Raw genomic sequence first — 23,959 nt, forward strand, 5'->3', positions numbered from 1 at the left:
ACATTGGGATGATTTGAAACATTTGCACGGTTCAGTATTTTCAGTCCAGCCAACATAATGACAGGGCAGAGGGTTAGCTAATGTCTTCATCATCTTGTGCATGATTATGTTTTATGGCATTAAACTGTTCTCATGTGTTTTTCAAACAGGCCATTAATTTCTTAAGGCTCCAATACTTTGCTGCACATCAATGCACAGTGTGTGCAACTGATTTTTGACATAGCATAAGGGACTGAGAAAACATTTAACGCAGTTTGATTAAAGTCTCATCTTTGTTCAAATTTGTAAGGTTCATTATTCAGATTTCTGATTTGTTGTTGCCATTTTGGTTTTCGCTGTTTTTCATCTCATTTTTGAAATTATATTCTTGTTACTTATGATGCCTGTTTAAAGTATAATTTCCAAACAAATACTTTCATTCATCTACACTAAATCCACATTGAAAGTGTTTTTTTTTTAAATCATCCATAGTCTTTAGTTTCTCATAGAAACAGTTTCATGATTGCGAGACTATTTGTTGGAGAGGGTCTCCTCTGTGAAGACCCCTTCTCTCAATTCGATAAAATCTGCAGACCTTTTCTCATTATCATCCGAGTCACCTCTTCTCTGCTTCTAAAAATAACCTCTCCTCCTCGCTTCTCCTCCTTATCTGTTTTCACCTCTGTTTCAGGAGCCGCCACTGTAGTGCAGAAATGCTCAAACAGTGTGATGGAGTGTGTGGGGGTCCTCTGATTTAAAGAAACCCAGCAGTAAATCCCCTGTGCTGAGTGCCGAGACCATGCTCCATTGAGCTAATGAAGAGATTTCTCACAAGCACCCATTGATCCGGATCGTGATATTTCACTTTGTGTGGAGAACGTTTGTCATTAAGTCTGTCTCTTTTTTTCTCCTAATGTCAATGACAAGATTTTACTTTTATATTCTCCCTCTGTGATGCCAAATAATGAATTAATAAGTTGCCCACCAGGGTTTGTTCTCTTGGTTTGCTTCTGCTTTGTTACTGAACTTCTGCTAATCTGGCAAAGACAAAAATATTGCTTTTTTCTTTCTTCTCAGCTTGACTCACACATACACATACACCCCCCCCCCCCCCCCCCCCCCACACACACACACACACACACACACTCCACACACTCCCAGTTAACAGAAGGAAGCCTATTTATTCTTGCTTCTGGCTCTAAAACCTACCACAATGTTACATTTTAAATTTAGCCATGCAGCTCACTCCTCAGAATATCTGTTTCTGACTTCAGGCAAACTACTAATACAATACTCACACTTTCATGGAAAAAGTGGCTGATAAGAACATTGTGGAGTCCGCTGAGTTTTAAATAAACCGGTCCACATCCCAGTGAATCATATAAATGACAATTAAAAAGGTTAATCAATTACTACCCCTGAACTGGTGGTCTCAGTTTAACTACTGAACAAATCAAAGGACTACACACATCACAGTGGCACAGCTACATGTTCCAGATGTACCGCTAGCGTAGCTCCCCTGATTTAGGCTGTAAAGATGATAGTTTTTGAATTTGTTCAGCAGACTAAAGTATTTAGTCGACTCTCCCTAAATTAAAAAGAAAAGAAGGGAGAGGTGATATTATTGCAACATGTTCAGACCTGAACTGTCTGAGTGCAAGTTGAACAAAAAATGGCCCGCACCATGAATGCTACGAACATGTAGCGCTGTCCATGGTACTTAAAGCTGGAAGCCAATTTGTGTTGATCATCTGTCCAGACATCACCATCTTCAACAACTCTTTGAGGAATCTGTTGTTTTTATTTATCAGAAAGTATGAAAAAAAAAACATACTTTCTGAAGCTTTTATTGGCAATGACAGTAGTAATTTTCCTTGGTGTCTTCTCAGCTTTTAGTGCCAGGAGTTATAAAAAAATCAGTGTTTGTTTATGGTTAAAAAAAAAAACTCTAGCAGATGTTTTTTTTCATAAAAAGAATGAAAATATGAACGCTGCGGGGCGATTCAACTGCAGGAGATAAAAATGCGGCTCCTGCTGGCATCGCTGGCGAAGTGATCACAGAGCTGATGCATCTCTGATGACAGCTATTATGGAGTTGTCATGACTTTATTGCTCATGTGTGCTTGTGTGCAGAAACACCGAAGCATCATTTGCAGATGATTCACAGGCATTGGAGGAGAGCAGTCATACTGGCACCGATGGAAAACATTTCAACATTCATTCATTTGGTTGAAGGTCCATATGTTTTTCCACAAGTGGATGACTAAAGTATTTAGTTCTCTTGGATTTTATTATTGTTATTACTAACCAGTTATCTAACAAAGTTATATTTTCTTTAAAAAAAACTTACGGAGATGTGGCACTGCTATTGCTGCTTCTTTTATCCCAGCTGAATAGATTCACAAATAGTGGATCAGAGCTTCTATACCTCATTGGGGACATTGGTTTCTGGCTGCTTTAGTCCAATAACATGGTCAGGTGTTCCAGTTCAGCCAGCACAATACTGGACTGACTATTGGGAATTTCAACTTGTACGGCTCGTCCAACGATGGCACTTTTCCACTTCTGCTGTTTCTTATTTATGTGCCTCCTTCCATTGTTATCTGCTGCATTTTCATGCAAACACAGTCACATGCACATGGCTGAAACTAATTGCAAACCCATGTGTTCTAGTTGGGGGGGGATGCATAAGTTTTGCGGTCACAGATTTCCCCAGAGTGGCTGATGCAGGTCGCTCAGCCTACGAAGACTAATTAGAAAGGAGGAGGAAGGTTTAAATTAAGCATCGGAGTGACATAGATACTCTAAAACATGCAGCAGATACTCAACCTGGCAAAAATACAGATGCTGTTTAAGAATGCACAAACATACAGTGTCTAGACGTCTTTTCCTGCTTAACTGTTAAAAAAGATTCATATCGAAGCACACAAACTGCATTTTTCTGGCAGAGACTCCAATGCATCCTAATTTATTTACTTCATACCCACACCAAACATCAGTTGCAGAATAATTGGCTTTTTACCTTCGGGACAGTAGCACCTCGGTCCAGCCAAGCTGCTGAAGCAGGTGGCTCCATTCTTACAAGGCTGAGAGAGGCAGTGGTCAACCAGCAATTGGCAGCGCTCGCCTTCATAACCTGGCAAACAAAAGCAGTCTCACAAGATTGCTTGATGTTTTTAAGCAAAAAAGACGACTGACTTTATTTTACTTTGTTTATTTATTGTATATTATTGGTGCTTGAAGGCCACCAATATCATCCAATGTTTTTTTAGTGATTTGACTTCCTGTCTCACAAAAATCCAATTTAAGATGGTACAGTTAATTATTTGTTCGTGGGTTTTTTTTTCATTTAGGTCTGTAAACATGTCTTTGTAAGAGAGATAACCTAAATTCATCATATAATCTCTATTAGTGGAGGTGCACCACAAATGTGAAACACAAAAATGAGCAAAATACAACAACAACAACAACAACAATAATAATAATAATAATAATAATAATAATAATATATCTTATTTATAACACCCTTACATAACAATATACCGTAACTCATGTTTTGATGATTTATCATGGTGCCAACATTTATGTAATGAGGCTCATAAAAAAAGGGGCATAATGAAAATGATGTGTAATCTTTTTTCATTTCCAAAATGTAAGTCATCCCAGTGTAATGTGCATTTGTATTCTAACACAAAGAGAGAAATGTAATATTAATAAATATTCTAAAGCTTCAGAAAATGCTTTCTCATGAGCCACAATTTAAAAAAATATACTTTTGTGCTGTCAGAGAATAATCTTGTACATCTAAAATCAGTAGGTTCCTCCGCATACGTTCTGAGTCGTCATTGAAAATTTTAATTGTTGCATTTTAGCATCTTGGGATTACTAAATTTGCAATCCTCAATTACATGAATAATGCATAGATGCTATTTTTGATATAACCTGAAATCTTTTCTGCAGGTTATTAAAACTACGTGTGATGTCTGGGGATATTTTATCAACTTTTCAAAGTGGGCTTGTTAGCACCTTTAGCGGTTACCTTTGACATTTACTACCCTGTCAGAAGACATTGTTTTGAAGTCCATAACACCCAAACCCACACGTAAAAATTACTTTCAGGATGAAAAGTTCACCGTCCTCACTGATCTCATGAGAGATTTTCTGAAAGCCAAGGAAGAGGTTAGAATAAACACAAACCACGGAGTCGCACTTGGAACAATCACCTGAAGATAAACCTATTAAACACATGTGAAATGCATCAAAGCGTACCTGGTTGGCAGGTACATGTGAAGTTTTGCCCCTCGCCACCTTGTCTGATGTCAGTGCAGGTGCTGTTGTTCCGACAGGGCCGGTGGTGGCAGGCGTCGAGCTCCTCACAAAAAATGCCAGTGTAGCCGTCCTCACACTCACAGAAGAAAGTGCTCTGCAGGTAGAAATCACACGAAGATTGAATGAGTTAAAGGGAAGAGTCTAAAGGCTGTAAAACGATTCAGTGACAAAACACTTCAATCAGCAGGGAGGCAGTTTGACTTTCTCAGCCAGATATAAAAAGAGGCTGAATCTGTTTAGATGACGCTGGTGAGGTAGCAGGGTGAGCTTCAAGATTATTTTTGCTTCTTTTAATTGAGATAAAATTATCTGTGTACTTTCAAGAGCATCTGACTAAATTATAACTTTCTTGCTTTTCACACTTTGTCTCATTACAACCACAGCATTCACTGTATTTTATTCTGTATTTTATGTGGCTGACAAATTACCTCATAACTGTGGAGTGAATAGAAAAGGGCACCTATTTTTTTTTTTATTACTTTTTAAAAATAATCTAAAAAGTTTGGTACGTATATGAATTCATCACGTCCAAGTCACTACTTTGTGGAACCGATCTTCACAAGCATTTTGGAGTGTGTCTCTACCTGCTCAGCACATACAAAAGCTGAAACATTTGCCTCATACTCTTTTCAGAATAGCTCAGGCTCAGTCAGAGCAGACAGAAAGCTTCTGTGCATAGAAATGTCCAAATCTTGTCACAGACTTTCAATTGGATTTAAAAATTTCCTGGGGTTTCCAACTCTAATCCTCGGAGTTTGTCCCTACTGCAACACCTGAATCAAATGACTGAATTACTTCCTCAGCACATCATCAATTTCTGCAGAAGTACGCTGTAAAACAAGGATGTGTGTACATGTTGTAGGACAGGACAAGGACGAAGACACGAGGACATCCTGTGATTGAAACTGTTCTATTGTATCATGCATAGAGGTTGTTATCCTGCAGTCTCAGTCTCGTGTTTGTCAGACACTAGCAAGTCCTCTTCAGTGACTGTTCTGTATTTCTTTATCAACTTTGACCTACTTCCTTGTCCCTGCTTAAGAAAAGTATTACCACAGCATTATGCTGCCACCACCGTCTTTCAAGGAGAACGGTGATGTGCAGCCACTTATAGCTAATAGGGAAAAAAGTTACATTTATATATGATCTAACCAAAGCGCCTTCTGTATCCCCATTTTTTTTCAATAATGACTCTTTGATGGTCCAGAAGTTGAAACTGGAACAGGATGGAACAAAAGTAAGGCACACAACTTTTCCACAACTTAATTCCTGATTTGTTTGTGCTGTTCCTTGGTTTTCATGACGCTGTTGGTTCTCCATCGTTCTCTAACAAATCTCTGCGGCCTTCGCAGAACATCTGGATTTATATTCAGACTAAATTTCAGAAAGTTGGACTTAGTTTACTTATTGACTGGACTAGTGGGTTATGAAGGCAAAATGAGCATTCAAGACGGCCTAAAAATTTTAAATGCAACAAAACTGAACAAAAACACATTGTTTATTAATTCAGCTCAAGTAAAATCACATTTCTATAAATTGTGCTCATTTTACAGCTCTGGATGAAAGTGAGGCATACAGTTAAACCATTAAATTAAAACATTAATATTGTAACCTCTGTTGAGGGCTCAATGAAAACACACACAGGGTCGGATAGCCAGAACATTCACCACTTTAATGGTGGAACACACAGGTCTTTTCATTCGGACAGATAGCCTTTTCGCTCACGGTTCGCTCTCTTCTCTGCCGCTAAGCCTCATGAGAAAAACACATAACAACATAACAGCACCCTTTAACCGCTACAATATATTGCTGTTTTATCACTGCATATACTTTAATTGTTCTTGGCCTGCAGGAATTATTGTCCAAGCAAAGTTGGTGATTTTGCAGAATTTCTTCCCACTAGTTTGCATTTTACCATGCAAAATGAAAACATGGACCTGACCATATTTACAAAGTAAATTTATAAAGTGGAATCCATGATAAACACTTGACAAGCTCCCTAAATGCTTGATAAGCATATTTTAGTGTTTACTCCATAGCCATCACATATGGCAAATGATCCCGTCTAAAAAAAAGGCAACATTTTCCCACAGTCGCTTGTGGCATTAACAGGGCTTCTTACTGATTTTTTCATAAAATAGCATAAATAGTAAGAACATTATGTGCTTTAAGTCATCCAACAAGAGCAGGGAGAGCTGCTGACTGCTGAGAGAACAAAGTGATTCTCCTTGTGCGATGTAATAAAATGATCAGGCCAGGGAATGAGCACTTAGATTGTAGCAGTGACCTTTGCTGTTTCTGGAAATTCTCACCTCTGACGGCTGCGTGACGCATTTTCCTTTCCCAGAACACTGAGGGTCACTGAAGCTGCTGCCGGGCTCCACGCAGCTGCTGGCCTTCACCGTCAGGTTGAGACGCAGGGTGACCTCCGGGGCTGTGGGAGCACCAACACGGATCACACCTACGGGGAAACAAACGTGTTGTGCTTAAATGTTTTAAAGAGTTGCTTCACTTAGATATTTATGTGAAAACAAGTCAGTTTACCTCAACACAACAAAGAATTTAATACCTTAAAAATAGCTTCCTTTCAAGTTGCATTTATTCCCGTGTTGTCGTGTTGCAGCTGTTAAGTGTAATGTAATTTGTCGGCATCTTTTTGGGGCTGAATACAAAAGGCCACACATTTCTGGTCTTTCTTCCAATCCTCTGTAAACATCTAAAAATACACTTTCTGGTTTCCAGCTTTAGAAGTGTATTTTGCTCCTTTTAACACATTGAGAAACTCCACTGTCATGACAAAGCATCAGGATGCCTTTACAGTTTCACAGAGTTACTACAGCTACCCTATAGACGAGTCAAAAGACAAACAGATGCAGGCAGATCTTTAACATGTTCTCCTGTAAAGCCTCTCTCTTCATCTGTAAACGTCAAACGTCTCTTTTATTATGTGCTCAATCAAGCCTGGCAGCTTTGCTGCTGCTTGGATAAAAATAGCTCCGTAGTAAATATCAGGTGCTGTTTTACAGAATCTGACCTGAACCAATGAGCGGGACATCCGCCGCTGATGGAAGCAGTCACGTCAGCTGGCCTGACCAATGAGAACGCTGACAGCTCTGTGCACGTTCCCCTGTCATCCTCTGACTTGATGATCATTAACCCCAATGACAATGAAATTTGGACCTGCGGAGTCATTGCGGCTTTAAACTGTGAAAGCTCAGGCCCTGAATTGTTTTCATCTAAGGTGTAGTCATTGTCTCATCCTTCTCACGTGTGCAAAGCCCCCAACTAAGGCACCAAAAATGAGTGTGGATGATTATGTTGTGAACATTAGTCACACACGATTAAGCCTGGCATATGAAAGGACAAAATTCATTGAAGCCGATTGTTTCTCACAGTTTGACCTTTCGTCTGTCCTGGTGCATCCTTTGTCTCCCCGTCCTTCCCTATAATCCCTTTCTGCCTTGCTGTCTCTTCTTTGCTCCCCTTCTATGTCTGAATCCCTCTTTCCCGCCCTCCATTTCCTTCTGATTTAACTCCATCATTTTCTTCTCTCTGTGAAGCAGAAGAGGCGACTGCCACAGAGGTAGCAGACATGAAGGTCAGATGTTTGAGAGGAAGTGCGTGGAAGTGAAAAATACAAGCATTTTTTGATCTACATTCAAAGATTATTGACTTATTTGTCTTACTAAAAAGGTTTTGTTATGTTATTTTGTCTTATTTCAGGTGTACTAAGATATTTTCACTACAAAAAATACCGTATTTTGTAAAATACAGTAATTTTGTATTTTTGCTGTGCAAAGTTCTGAATACTCAATGACCAAACACAATGACCAACAGATGTGGGGGTCTTTCACGTTGTTCTTTGCGATTTCCAGTGAGGAGAGACTCACTGAGGAAGTAGTTCTGTCCCAGGGGCAGCAAACGGTCTGGTACCACCAGGCCATCCGGGGCCTGCAGAAACCATGTGGTGGTGCCGTTCAGAATAGACGAGCGGAGAAAACCCTCTTCACTCACACGCCACAGCACTGGAGCTCCACTAGCATTCACCAGCACCCTGGTGGCAGAGGACAGGCAAGTAAATAAGGGAAGCAAAAGCATGAGGGAAATTAACAAGCAACTGGAAGCAGGACAGTTCAGTGATTATTGACTCTATCAACTTGTTCCAAAATGCAACTTTTCAGCCTTTTGATAGCGAAATATTGTTTTAGTCTAGATCCTTTTTTTGCAAAAGATGTGTGACAAATCAAAACTTCTAAAAAAAAAACCTAAAGTTGTGTAAAGGATATATACAGAAAACCTCAAGGGTTAGCATTCTGCCAACAGGCTCTTCGGTGTGAGGATGAAGCCTCAGATGCAACCAAAGACTAAACTGATCCAGCTGTTTGTTGAAGAGGGAGAAAAGAGTCGAGCAAAGCTGAACTAAGCTGGATCTTCTTTTGAGAAAGCCCTTGTGAGAGACAGACAGGGGAGTAGAACGTAATCTGTCAGCTGCAGTTGCAAGAAAGATGCTCAAAAAGCTCGAGTGAAGCTGCTCACAACTAAACGGCATCGAGAGCCTCTCTAGACTCCCTCCTACACTGAATTAATCTTTCCCATATTAACCAAAACAAATAAAACAATATGTGATTATCCTCTTAGCCCTCCATGTTGTGCACTTGGTATAATGAGTGTTTACAGCTGATAAGAGCTGTGAACATTATCACCGCTACGCTGATTTTCCGACGACGTGATGAAGGGCGGAAAGTGCAGCGCAGAGAAGAAGGAGGATCGGAAATCTGAGATGTGTGATGTGCTAAACGAAAGACCAAATCTGACATCAGGAAGGGAATAATTTATGTTACTTTATTATTGACTAATTGGAAAAGCAAGCCTGAAAGCTGTGGTTCAGAATATATTACAACACACATTTAACTTTCAAATTAAAGAAAGAAGACCACATGTGGACTGATGCAATAGTTGCCCAAAGTGGCACAGAAGAGATGGAGCAAACTAAAACTGAGGCAATGTGACTGAAATAATAATACTGTAGTTTGGTCACTTGAAGGTGAAGTTTTCTTTTTTTTCCATAGCTGTAAGAACACCATCTGTAACTCAGACTGGCTGAAGATCTACGGCTACTTAAGGTTCACAGGAGTTATAATTTATGGAGGAATAGCTCTCTACTAAGTTACAGTTAAATCTAAAAGTAATAATAATAAAGGCCTGACAAAAAAATAACAAAACAAACAGACAACATTTCAAGCTTTGATACTTGTCAGTATGATTGTCATCATACTGACAATCCAACATGGTGGTGGTAGTTTAAAGCTTCATGGCTGCTTCACTGCTTCCTGAAAACTTTCTGTAATTGCTGGACCCATGAATTTTACTCTCTATCAGTTTGTGTTCAAAGGGACAATGACCCCAAGTCCAACAGTATGTCCATCTATGGATAGCTCTAAAATAAGTCTGTAGGTAAATCTGACTGAGATGACTTGACATGGCATAAGATCTTCCACAGTAGTCAGCATTTTGCTCATTGGGAATGAACAAAAGGCTCCACCCCAATCCCCACAGTTTTTTATGGCACCACCGGTGGAAACACACCGTTAGTATGAGTTAGGGAGAAATTACTTGTTTGATTCCCAGCCTGGGCTATTTACTGCATGTCTTCCCCTTTTCTCTCTGCTCTTCATCCTGTCAAACTACTAATGAATAAAAGCCACAAAAGCCTTTCAGAAATGTGTGAGTTCAAGTAAAGCAACAACAGAAGTAATCTTGATTTTCTCACAGGACTTCAACTACTACCCCCTTTTCGCTGAACGTGTATCACACTGTGTGTGATATACCTATCAAATATACTTATCTGCTTTTCTAATTAAATGCCACTCGGTGGTCATTGCAGCTCTGGACGGTGCTAGATGTTAGTTTGAAAAAGTCTCCTCAAAACCAGCATCATGGTACATCATTCAGGTATTTTGTGTAATCAAAAAGCAGGAAAACAGGGCAGCGGAGGTTGATTACCTCCCAATTCGCAGCCTTTTGTCTGGGATCATCAGCAGAGCCCTGCGCCGTGCCTCTCATGTGTAATGAGAACATCAAGGGCATCCAGCAATCACCTTGACCACTCCTTCTGCATAATTCATTGAACTCCTGTTTACAGGGCAGCTATAACACTGTTTTTGGACAATCACACTCCTAATAAATTGAGCGCACCTGTGCTGGCATGACACAGTTGGGTCGTAGGGTTTCAAATGAAAGGGTATTAGTGACGCAACCTTCAAGCTGAAAAATGTTTCCTGAGAAAGTTACTGCATGGTAAGTATGTACATAAAATAATGTACACAGCAGGCTCTATTTTTATTTCTTCTGTGAAATAATTATGCAGACTCTGTATTTTTAAAAGGTACATTTTGGTCAGAACTACCTATTCTCAGGTTGCAGCAGAATTTACAGATTTATAGATGACATGGGGCTGGCCAGCGACTTCCTTTGTATGCACCTGAATGTAGTTCATTTTTAAAAGTAAGAGCAATCAGTTTTTGAGGAACTTTTGCAGCCACAGATTAATTAGGAGGTCATCTCCAGGCTGGAGTGTAAACTGCAGCTGATGTGAACTTTAAAGCAAGAGGAGAACAGACTTTCTCGACTTTTTCTGAATGTAAAGTAATCCTGCATTTAGAAGGGAGCTGCCAGTTTTTAAAAACTTCATGATATTCCTCTTACTTTACGGCGGTTTCTTCAGGCACCTCCAGAGACAGAGTCAGGGTCCCTGATGTCAGCTCACAGAGCTCAGGGCTCACACAGTGCAGACCCTCTGTGACCTGAAGCACAAACCATCACATTTTCAATATTCAGTCCTACACACATTCCTTTAAATGTTTCAAATCATTATAAGAATTCCAAATCAGACAAAGATAACTTCAGGATGAAAAAAATATCTAAACCAACCTGTCAATTTGTGAAAAAGTTATTGTCCCCCTTTATTAACACCACAAGTTGCCTGTGGTGTAAAATCAGATAAGTGTCAGGCAACATAAAGTAGAATAAAAGATCTAAAAAACAGCATGTCAAATGCATCAGTCTAAACAATTTCAAAACAGCTGAGAAAAAGTTGTATATATTTTAGTCTTTTAAGTGTTTCAAGCTACTTCTAAGGCTTTGGGATTCCAGAAAACCAAAATAAAATAATGACAACAATAACCTTTCCCAGGAGAGATCAGTCTAGCAGAATTACTGCAAGAGTGAATTGACAACACACCCAGGAAGAACAGCATTGAGGGTCCCAAAACATTTCCAGTTTTAAAATTCCCTTTTCCGGACTGAAATTTCTTTACTTTTCGGAGCAACTTTTAATAGCTGCAATTGCTTATTATGAACATTTGCTATCTGTGTGGTATGGATGACCACAGGTGTTGGCTTTCAGCCTCAATTCTAAGTTTGGAATTGAGGCAAACATAGACCGGCTTTTTGTCAACATTTGTAACACTTAGACTTAAAATATACTGCGTAGGCTGGATTATTCTACACTGAAAACAGGATCTAGTGTAAAACCAATATCTTAGAATAAGAGTATGATGTGATGTGAAAGTGTGATTGTCTTAGACTGCTTTGTTGCTTTTAAGATCAGGATGACTTCAAATCGATAAAACTGTGAATTTTACTCTAACAAAATGATACAAAAACGCTGAAAATATCTAACCATCAGCTGAATGGATAACAAAGGAAGGTTTAGGAGTGGGCTAGTCAAAGTCTGATTGATTAAATCTGATTGATAAGCTGTGATGTAACCTTAAACTGACCTTAGCAACAATTTTGCAAATAAGAGTGGGCCAAAATTCCCCCAGAGTAATGTAAAAGAGTCATTATCAGCTTATGAAAACTCTTTTGGATGCAATAAATTTTTCATAATGAGCCAGGTTGGTTTGGATGACTTTTTCCCAGGGCGAGGGGAAAACTGTAAATCTTCTGGAGCTGAGGATTAGTGGAAACGTTCTCACCCTGTCTGCATCCCACTGCACAACCAGCAGCCTCTGCCCGGACTTGGGCTGCCACGGCTGCAGGGTGGGAGGTGCCGGTGTGGTGGTGGCTGGGACTGTGGTTGGCTGCTGGGGCGGAGTCGTAGCCGTTGTGGTGGAGGTCACCGGTGTGGCCAGCTCGGGAGCGGAGGGGGTGGCCGGGCCCCAGTCGGCGGCGGGTGGCAGGTCCAGCAAGATCTGATCGCACCTTTCTCCCTCGTAGCCTTCTGTGCACTCGCACGAGTAGGCCGGCTCGCCCTCCTCCCCGCCTTCGCTCCGGCTGCAGTTTCCATGGAGACAAGGGCTGCTGGCACAGGGGTCTGTGAAAAACTGAGATAATGGAGAAAATAAACAACAAAAACACATAACAGAGAACACAGTGGAGTCAAAGTCAGAGGAGGAAACGGGAGGAAAACACAGTTATCTTGCTACGCTCATCACTGCTGTTCTCAGCTCTGCGTCGTCGCCTTGTTTGAAAGGTTTTTACTGCGAAGGCAGAAAATATAAAATCGGGTTTCACATCAGAGATGTTACTAATAGCTAAAACTGCACACCAGTATCTTCTTATGTGTACTTCTAAAATTACCAGTGTTTACCATCTTGATGGAGTCCATACTGTATATAGGAGTTGTTTTTAATCTTCTTTTGAATTAGTTATTTCTCAGAATATCTCATCTGTTTCTGGAACAAAGCTCCTTGTAGTGCACATTTAATCATATATTGGGACAAAACCAAAGCAGATAGGTTTATTTTTTGATGCTGTTATTATTTAGAGGGTCTTTAGAGATATGTGCATTAAAAAAGAAAGATGTCAGAGAACAAGGATGGACTTCTAGAAAAATCCTGTATGATGGAGACGTTGGTGAGCATCGAGGCACTTAGTTGAAGAGGCTGGATTTCTCCACACCCACAAAAAAAGCAATTGGAGTGTAGGATTGGAATGGAAACAGCTATACCCAAGGAAAAACGAAGAAACACTGTTTATGCCACGGCCACTACAGATAGCTTAAGAATGAAGAAAATACTAACAACACCAAGATAACCGCAGCTGAAAGAAATGTTTTCTTTTACTGCAGGTTTTACATATTATGTCTCCCCTGTGTGTAAAAGTTGGAATTGTTTGGCTGCTGCAGGCATTTGGATTTAAATATCAGTTCTTTCTCTTTTCTTCTGTCCACCACATGTGTTGCATTAGCTTAAGTTCACTTTTAGGGCCAAAGGACATGTTGCTGCTAAAAAAATTAGTTATAGACTCTGGACTAAAAGAGTTCAACCTCAATTACAAAGAAACACAAAATGATTATGTGGAGAAAAGTGAGACTTCACAATCACTTCGTGGTTTAATGCAAGGTAACCCGGTGGTACAGGTCTGAAAGGAAGTACAGCTGAGACCGGAGTGGAGCGGGACATCTATCTGAGTGCTCCCAAAATGTTTGTTTTGAATTAAAACAATTTTCACAAGGCAGTAATTTGTACCACTGGTAGACTGGATTTGAAATAAAGCTTAGAAATCTCTCTACAGGGTGCCAGTTTGTCAAGTCTCCAAGCTATTGCTCTCAGACAACATTCCAGACCTGACTTCTTCCTTTTCACACTCACTGTGTTATTGCTACTTTAGTCTTGAGTAGCCTGTTACACCAGTGTTTCTCCTTCAAGAACAAAATAACAAATTCAGAACAATAAACCCTTGAAAAATACCACAGAATACATAATATTATGTATTCCTGCTTTAGTGTTCCTACAAAGTAATAATCAAAGGAATACCACTATCATAACTGTAATTATATAATTTTACCTCCATAGAAATAATAATAATCTGTTTTCTACATAACCTTTTTTACTGTATAAATACCATCATATTGTGACATTGTGCTATTTGTATTTATAAGTTATCATTCAATGAGAATCTAATGCTGGATTATCCTTAATCTATACACTTACGTTTTCTTCTAAATTGAAATTTCGTCCACCATGGAGCACTGAGGAAAATGCTCCCTGACAGCCTCCTCCATGCTGGTTTCATCCATAAATAATGAATCACACTTAGAGAAAACCTTCTGGTTCTTATGCTGAAAATGAGACATGACAAAACTCACTGCTTGAAACCGTTGTCTGCTGTTTGGCTTAAGAATGTGTGTAATCCTGTTCTTGTTATTTGATGCATTTTTTATTGGAGCAGTAGAGCCTCCAAGTATATGAAGCTCCAGTGGCCAAAATAAAATTTGAATAAAGTGGGAAAACAAACAAAAAGTCTAGAATGCAGAGAGAGAAGAACAGAGATGTTGCAGTGATTCAGACAGCGAATGCTCCCCCCCCTGCTACGTACAGATGCGAGCTCGTGAACACGCTTGTGAGAGAAACTGAGTGGCAGAGCAACAAAGACTCATTAACAGTCTGTTCCCTCTACGGCCAAAGTCACAGCTCATTAGTGCTAATCTCTCTGAAAAGCTTCCCCTCTTTGCTACTCTGACAAACTTTTTTTATGTTTTGACAGTCCGCTCTCCCTCCACACAGTTCGATGCTCCTACCTGTCTAAATTCGTCAACCTTTAGACCACAACAACACAGTATTTTCTAGGTTACAGCGAGTCCTGGAGTCTGACTTGTGACCTTTTTTCTTGCGTCTCTCCAGATTGGTCTCTAAACCACAGTCCATGTCGATGTAGAGCCACACGAAAAGGTTAATACCAGGAAAAGTAAAATGTTTTTTGAAACTTATATTTCAGCATCTTTACAACTTGAGTAAAGTTGTATTATTTTCAGAGTAATTTTACTGGAGCACACTCATCGGAGTAAAACCTCTGCCCAGGAAAATTAGCAATTCAGTCTCAATCCTAAACCACTATAGCTATCGAACAACAAATTCCCTGAATATCCACTATAGAAGATTACTGATGAACATGCAACCAGGAAGGGTCACCACTCATATCGACTGGTAACACATAGACAACAACCATGCATGCATACACTCAGGCATCAGGACGTTTTACACTACATAAAAACCTGAACCTGCCACAAACCAGCTGCAGAGAGCTGCTGTTAACATGATGAAAGCAACTAATCAGGGTAATCAGGCTGCTTTGAAACAGCACAAACTATTTAGAATAATGTAGAACCCAGAATTTTCACACAGAATCTGACAACGTGCAGTGGGGAGGATTAATTGCAGACATTCTCTTTTGAATAAAGTGAAAACCAGACGTAAAATGAATTTCTCTTTATGCTCAAAATCCCTGGCATAGGTAATATCCTATTTTGACAGACATTTGAAAATAAAAATATTACTTTAATTCTAAATTTGCCAGGGGTGTGAATAACTTTGGGATTAACTGTATATTTAGCAACATGTGTGATGCAATGAGTGTACAACTACAGAATACACAACATACATTTCCCCCTGCATGCATTGTGTTTTTTGTTGGTATTAGAATTCATGCATTCAGACCTGTTTATGCATCATTCTATATTTTTATTTATTTGCCCCAGGCTCTGGCAAAACATGTGAATCAATTCCGTCTAAGCAGCTGATAATACCCCCTTTATTTATATCCCCACAAACATGAACAAACACAACAAAGAGATTTTCTAAGGCCAAATTAATTGCTTCGCAAGGTGCTGTGATCCCCTCTCTAATTTGAGATGGCTGCCCCCGAAGAGGAGGAATCGATACAGCCAGGCAGAGGAAAACAGCAGCACTACTTACTCACAGACTTCATGGGCTGGTTGTAAAGAGGGGAGGTTATTATTTCTGTACATTTACCAGACACATAGTCATATATTCCAGTGGCGAGGCACATTTGCACATACACACATCTTTTATGCAGTTTTTCTTCACATTGGGATTTAATTAGACCATATTTACAGACGATAAATGCTGTTGCTTTGTTTCAGCAAACTGCCTGGTACAGATACTCACAAATGGCTGGCTAAATATGGTGATAAAAACTTCTGAAAGTTTTGCTTCTTTTTTTAGTTATTAATCTAAATTTAAAATGTTGTCCAAAAGAATGATGCTGTTTCTGAGTTGCTCATTATTGCATCCTATAACAAGCAAAGGTGAGCAGATGATAAAACAGAACGTAATGTTATATTTTTCTTCTGTCCAGTGCATCTTTGTTTTTCTGATATGGAGTCAGTCTGCTCTGGTCTTACCTTCATAGTGTGCATCTGGAACAGGCTCCAGTGATTCTGAGAAGTGCGTCAACACTGTCCGATCTCTAAACTTTTGGTACCAAATCATATAAAAGTTCTAAATAGCAGAGTCAATGTGAAGATGGATGGAGATAAATAAAGGGCAATCATGTGTAAAAACCACTGAAAGACTGCAAAGACCCCAAACACAGTGCCAAGGCTAAAATGAAATTGTTTTTATTGAAGTATATTTATCTGTTAAAATCAAAGTAGAGAAACTCTGTGGCAAACGTGCAAGCTGCTATTTAGACACTCACAAACCAAACTGACTGAGCTTGAGTTGTTTTACTAAAATATGGAAAAGATTTTTCTCTTTCTGGATGTACAAATCTAAGAGGAACGCACCTTAAATATCTACATCTGTGTGTGTAGTGAAAGCTGTTCCTACAAAGTATGTAGCATTAGACTTAGGGGAACTATACATTCATGCTACGATTTTCCGGTTTTTATCTGCAAAAACAAAATTAAACTGAGCATCATTCTCTTTCGTAAGTCACTTTGTGTTGGTGCATCCATAACCGTCAGTGTTTACTGAGAGGCTGTCAGTGTCAATAAAAGTAATGAAACACACACATTTAGTGAGAAGTTGAAAATATGGACACAAAATGTCCTTCAGAACATCATTACAGTGTAAAGCATTATTTGACCACTTTGTGAAATCATCTTCTTGGAACAAATTTCCAGATTCTTGAACAAAATTTTAAAACCAGTTGAAAAATGGCAAAAATTCACATTTTTCACTGTTGGATTTTAAGGAGGTTCCAAGTTGAGATTCAAAATCCAAAAAGAAGAAATGGGAGAGAAGCCAGACAAGAAAAAGTGAGTAAGCAAATTAATGCAAACAACAATTAAACTGAAATAGGCCGTTCATTATCTGACCAGAATCAAAACAATGAAATATTGCTGTAGACAAAAATATCACAGCAGTAATATATTGTAATATGAGGATAATTAAATGAAATGCTGCATCTCATTGCAGAGGAGGAACCTGCTGCAGAAAGTGAATCATTTTGTAGATCTATCATTGACATATGTTGTCTTTTAAATGTTGCTTTTATGGGTATAAATGTGAAATTTTAATTTAATCAAACATCAATGAGCCCATCAGCCTCAAACTTTGTGACCTTTGGGAATTATCGTGACTGCTCCATTTCACCGCTTTAGCTGTCGTCTTCCTGCTGCAAGTGCGACTCATTTGAGCAAGATAAGACAGCGGGGGGGTTGCTCTAATGGCCAGATCGTTCAGCTAATTACATGCAGACTCAACTGAGACATGCATCTAAAACAAGCCGTGCAAAAATCTGATGGTGAAAAAAGAGGCAGAAGTTAAACTATCTTAGTTTTCTTTGGGGAGGGGGAACCTAAAAACTCATGATCTTAAAAGCCTTTTATAATAGTTAGCGATAATCATTACTAACATATACTATGACTTGAACATGTTCTGACGCACTTTCCTTAACAGTACAGAAGCATTTCCATTTATATGTTTCCTGATATTGAGAGGATCTGCTTTCAGGTGGTAAACCCGATTCAAGTCACGGCAATCCGACTCAAAGGATCCTGAGCGGTTGTGCCATGTGACGAGTCTACACGAGTCTTGTCTTTCATGTTTTACTGATGAGAAGTGTGGTTAAATATTGATGGGGCCTGATCTAGATCCGTCTTCTTTTTCAGGCTGGACGAGTTATTTTTTGTTTTGTTTTGCTTTTCGAGGCAGTTGCCTCTTGCCGAATTCAGAAAGCAGAAACTGGAGCACCACTGCGCATTGTGGGATCTCAGAGGAGCAGAGCAAATATCAGGAAACATGAAGCAGAGGAAGAAAATACAACCACGCAGCGTACAAGTTATGTACCCTACACACACACACACACGCACACGCAACACTGAAATGACAACTGGGAATAGCACCACACTGCCACATTCAGGGAATTACAACCTCCACCGTGTGAGTAGAACATCCAGGGAACAAATACAGAGTAATTATATAATCAATCACACAGCAATTAGCTGAATGAAGCAAATTAAACTTTTATATAGCCAGCAGAGATCCTCATCTCAAAATGTGCGGTGCATAATGAGCAGCAGCAATTCAGCTCAAACAAAATATTTAATTCATGACGGGTGACAAAATAATGCTTGGAAATCATTCTTCAAAAGAGTCATTTTTCCCTTTTTATTTTTAAAATTTTCACTCATGAAGTTTGATCCCCTGGAGTTGACGTGATAATCTTCACTGTGAGAAGATCCCCACACTCGAGCACTTAACATTGCTGCCAGCATGTAATTAATTAATTTGTGTTGTATGTAAAGCACAACGCCCGTTGTTTGCGCTCGTGTTTTGCTGAGACAATGAATGCAGAAACGTGGAAAAGAAGAACCAGCAAAGTAATGTAGATCAAACACGACGCAAAAGCTTTGAAGACAAGTGAAAATCTTCCACCTTGGACCCTCCCTGGGCTTAGAAACATTCCTCTGAAGAAATAACTGAGTGCTACAAACAAGTGAGTCATACCTCGATGTACAGAAAAGAAATAAGACACTAAGTGATGCATTTGGAGATTTTTAAATGTGTTTTCTATGATTGCAGGCTGAATTAAGTCTTTGTATGAAATGTCTTGCGTCACAATGGGACTTTATCATTTTCACTGTTGGCAAAGCAGTGGAAGATTAGTTTATGGTCTTTGGTAGCAAGATAATTGTTTTTGTTTTTTGTTTTTAACATAAGGACAAGTCCAAGACTCTGAATACTCTGCTGCCTTCCTGCCTGAATTTGGGTGGTCAAACTACACAAACAAGGTGCTACAATCACAAGATGAGTTGATGAATTTTAGATCATATATTTTTGGAATCAAGTATTTTTGAGAGAGTGAAAGTGAAAGCAAGCAAGAGAGAATCATCGTCTCTCTTCTTGCTTGCATGAGCACATCACAGAGATTCAAGAGAGTCAGGCTTACTTAATATCTGGAGGGTTTTTTTTTTTCTTTTAGTGCAACAGACTGATTATGTGCTCTATTTTCATGTTTGTATTTCTGACCATATGAAGACATTGTGTTGACTTCCATTTATTTTATCCCAAGACCAATACTTTCCCAGCCCCAAACCTTAGAAATCGGGGGCCAGGTCCTGAACAAGTCTAAAAAGGGACAATAAAAAGAGTGGTCCTAAATCAGCAATTGAAATATGTACACACTGTGTTTGACCTAACTGTTCAACAGAATAAAGGAAACAAAATGTGAAATGCAGTGATTCGAGCCTCCAGTTTAAAACAGCAATGATTTGTCAGTAAGTGATAGATGTGCTACGGTTTCACTCACCCATCAGTCAAAAAGCAATTCAGCATGAAACTCCCCCATGAGCCAGATTATCACTCGGCTGTCTGTCTTCCTGGATGCCGTCTCAATGATCACAAGGATAATTTTACTCACTATTTAACTGTCGTCATAACTAAAACCATAATTTTTTTATTCATTAATTTATTTATTTTTTTGTTAAAAGCTTCCTTATTTTGACTATATTTCTTTTACGGTCTAAAATAACTGAAGCACAGACACACCTTCCTACATTTTAAACAGCACGATGTGGAAAACAAGTCACTGCTCCTGCTGATGGTGCCTGTTTTAAAAAGATAAAGCTTTTTTTTTTTTTTTTTTTTTTTTTAAGAAATTACTTCACCAGTATCAGTTCCATTGATACATAAACAGAACCTATACGGACTCGGTTCCTCGGCTTCAGCAACAAGAACTGTCAATGCAGCAATTTAGCAGCATCGATCTCCTTACGTAAACACCGCTTTCCTCTTCTTAGCAGAATGGGCTGTGCAGCAGTGCACATCTTCATTTATATGTGTTTAAACTGGCTGAGATGGCAAGACTCTGCAGTCTCAGCCAGTCAAGTTCATCCTGTACCTAATTAGATTTCAGCTTGCGCGCCATTTCGGCTCTGACGTTAGACTCAGGTTTAGAGTACGTGGTGTCAGCTCTGCTCTGTGAAATGACTAAAATCATAAACATCATCGGCAGACAAGACGAATGTGATTTTTTTCTTTTTTTTCCCCCAGGGTTCCCTCTTGCTCCTTTACAAACTTTGCCTCAAAGTGTGCCCTATATTGAGAAATTAGCTTTGAATTAGTGCATGGTTTATTTATTTATTTTATGCATACCTACATAACTGTATTGAGTCACGTGTAAATAGAAAGCAATGATTACTAAAAGCGTATTTGCTTCATGCAGTAGTGATGACTGTCAGCTGGATCAGCTGCAAAGAAGTAAAATCAAAGTTATTAAAAGAGTCATCCCAATAAAAACAGTCCAGAAAAATAAAACTTATATAAATAGCCTCCCTGCACTTTCACCAATCCAAAACGTTCCCATATTCATCCAAGCTGTTTCGCCATCAATAACTAGAGATGACGTTTATGCTGAGGCCAGAGTGTTTGGGGTTTTTTTTTCCCTCTCTCCCAGTCGCTCTTTAATGTTATCTATTTCTGCACATCAAAGTGTCCGCCATCCCTCCCTGTCTCACTGACTTCCCCGTGGTTTTCTGGCCCCGTGGCTTCAAAGAGCAGCTCGTATTTTAAAATCCGGATCCATGAGGTTCACAGGAACACGGTCAAGCACCTCGACACATTTCAATCTCGCCTTAAGCAGATGCAAATGCAGCGGCGGCGGAGTAGAGATGGAAAGGAGACACGCTAACGAGGTAAAGCTGTCCTCCATGCTCATGAATTTTAATTTAAAGAGTATATTTTACATCACAACAAATCTTTCTCTTCACGTTGGCCGCCGTAAGTCACTCTCTTCTGCCATTCGGAAGGCAACTGACAGCTGGATGATGCTGACTGCTGGTCCACCAGGTTCTCTATGTAAATTATGTTCAATGAGCTGCCATAATAAACTGACATCAGCCCTCAAAAGTTAATCTCCCCTCAACTTTGCCGTCTGCCAAAACAGACAGAGTGAGTGATGAGGATTAATACAACAAAATGAGACCAATCGGGCTGCGAGGGGAAACGGGGAATACTAAGTGGCAGTAATGCTGCAAGGCTCTTCTTCCACCAAGGCAGTGGAGGGACTCTGGCGTCTCATCTTTAGGCCTGAGTCTGGCTCTTTATTCAATCAAGCAAGGAATAAAATGGATCAAGAGCTGTCATGCTTTCTGTGAAATCATCTAAAGCCGTTCAGATGCACCAACAGATAGAGGAGGATTTTTGCTTGGGATTCCATTCCCCGCATGCAGGCAGCTTTTTCACGCCACACTTGGCGTGGCGTCTGCATGCAAGAGCAACCCTCCAGTGGAAACACTCCTCAGCTACTCTTCATTAGCTGTGACTTTAAAATCAGCTTTATGTCAGTTTGAGTCTGCCGCGTGTTTTTCAGAGGAACAAAACTGGATCAGTCTTCAATCAGGCGCTAATACAAAGTGAAATACGTTTTTTTTCTGCTTTGAGATTAGGCCTCCTCAAACTTTTATGCACAAGAATTCAAAGCAACTGAATTGCTAAAACCTTACAAAACTCTCTGCTTGTTCTGCTCGAAGCAAAATGTTGGAGACGGCTCATTACAAATTTGGGTTAAAAATGTCATAATTCAACTGTGATACGCTAAAACCTGCCTATGTTTAATCTTGAGGTCTTTATTTGCCCCTTTGAAAAGCAGCAGCTGCAGGTTTAATCTATGTTCTGGTTAACTTTAACTGTTTTATAAGAGCTGATTTAGAGATTGTTTGGTTAGACGTGTTTGCATTCTCTCCTGGTACTCTGGCAACCTGTTCAGGGTTTACCTGCCTCTCACCTTTAGGACACAATGAATATACAGGTACAGGTAATGGATGGATGCTCTGTTTTATGAGAGAAAGTCAGATTGTGTGACAGTTTTAGTAGATGCTTTCTTGGGAGCTCTGATGTACCTAGTGTTTTTTTTTATTCCCTCTTTCTTATTTTCCTTCATTAAATTTCACTTTGCCTATGAATAGTGCAACGAGTTTGCTTCCATTCTGACTCAACTGCAAAAGGATTTTGTCTTTAGAGGAAGAAACTTGAAAGACTGCATCTCCCTGCACATCCACAGCAAGTTGCTCACTAACCGTGGAAGCATTTTACTTTTGAACCGTGCATTACCAGCTGCTTCCACAGCATTTTTTCCCCCCTCATTTCGCTACCTGTCCTGTACTCCCAAACCAGATTCCATCTTCTTTACAGCACGCATGTCTTGAATGTGAATAGAAACACAACTCCTGCTTTTTAGGCAGCCTTTTTGGATGACACATTGTTTCATCATCAGCCACAGAACAAACCGTCATTACTGGCTATGGTTAAGAGGTGCTACATGCCACGATATGAGCATTTTAGATCTGAATTGAAATGTGCCCAGTTTTTGAAATGCACAACATAAAACTGCTCCTCTATCTGGCCACAGCTGCTCCAGATGAATGTCATTTCATGCTGCGATCTACAAATTCACTTCTCACCCTGACCTACATACACAGAGCTCAGTATTAAAAAAAAGTGACACCTACCGCTGACATGATTAAACCGGTGCTGGCTTGAAAAACCATATTTTTCTGGAGCTGAATCAAACCAAGAGAGGCTTCAGGCGTTTGTTGTTCTGATTTTCAGGTCACTTTTTTATTTATTTATTTATTTATTGGTTTTGTTTTAAGCAGGTTTGCAGTGTGCATTAAAATAACTAAAATCCCCTTCCTTTCAAGTCGGGCTAAAACTGGATCCGGAGCTCATCCTGGCGCCAAAAAGGGAATGAGTCATTTGGGAATTGAATGAGGAATGTTCTGATCTTTTTGTCCTGATTTAAACCTGAACGATCAGCAGTCGCTTTTCCGGACTTTTAACAGCAGTGATGTTAGATAAAAGAAAAAGAAAAAAAAAACATGTTACGTCCGTCTCCACCTGTTGATCTTTTCATGCTCCTTTCATCGTTGCCTGTTGCCATAGAAACCCACACTGCGTAACAGAGGAAACGACAGTGTAGAAAGTGGGCCTCGCGGTAGGAGGCCACCCCGGACATGTATCATCACTCTGTGCCCCCACCAGCCCCGTCACCAAGGAGGAAGGAAATGTTTTGGAGCATCTGACAGGAATCTGAAAAACACGCCTACAAGACGTGTTCAAATGGTGACAGGAAGGAAGCTGTGAGCTGACAGCACTTATAAAGGTTTTTCATTATTATTATTAAATGGAGCCAGGTCTAGATAAGAGCGGACAGGATGCGGCTAATAGGCAGGGTGAAGTTATTTGAGCTGAAACACTAAGCAAGGCTGACATTATTTCCCAAACTGTGTTTCTGCTACTGAGATGACTAGTCTCATCTAGTCTATATATATATATATAAAATAGCATCTAAGTGGTAATCAATGATACCAGATGAGAGTCAGTGGAAAAGCAGATAAACCGATTCCAACGCTGTGGCAGTGAGCTTAAAGCATGTAATTACAGGCTCAGTGCTAAGTTAA

General features: G+C 39.7%; 1 protein-coding gene across 1 annotated transcript in view; it reads right to left on the reverse strand.

Moving 5' to 3' along the window:
- dner (delta/notch like EGF repeat containing) overlaps positions 1-23,959 on the reverse strand; it is a 47,355-nt gene that overhangs the window by 11,158 nt on the left and 12,238 nt on the right. The window contains exons 2-7 of the mRNA XM_005803358.2: positions 12,288-12,635; positions 11,014-11,111; positions 8,199-8,362; positions 6,621-6,769; positions 4,249-4,402; positions 3,002-3,115 (exon numbers count right to left, since the gene is read on the reverse strand). Coding sequence (XP_005803415.1) covers positions 3,002-3,115; positions 4,249-4,402; positions 6,621-6,769; positions 8,199-8,362; positions 11,014-11,111; positions 12,288-12,635 — 1,027 coding nt within the window. The remainder of the gene's footprint in view (positions 1-3,001; positions 3,116-4,248; positions 4,403-6,620; positions 6,770-8,198; positions 8,363-11,013; positions 11,112-12,287; positions 12,636-23,959) is intronic.

This window comes from Xiphophorus maculatus, chromosome 18 (assembly GCF_002775205.1).
Source record: "Xiphophorus maculatus strain JP 163 A chromosome 18, X_maculatus-5.0-male, whole genome shotgun sequence".
Taxonomy (NCBI): Eukaryota; Metazoa; Chordata; class Actinopteri; order Cyprinodontiformes; family Poeciliidae; genus Xiphophorus; species Xiphophorus maculatus.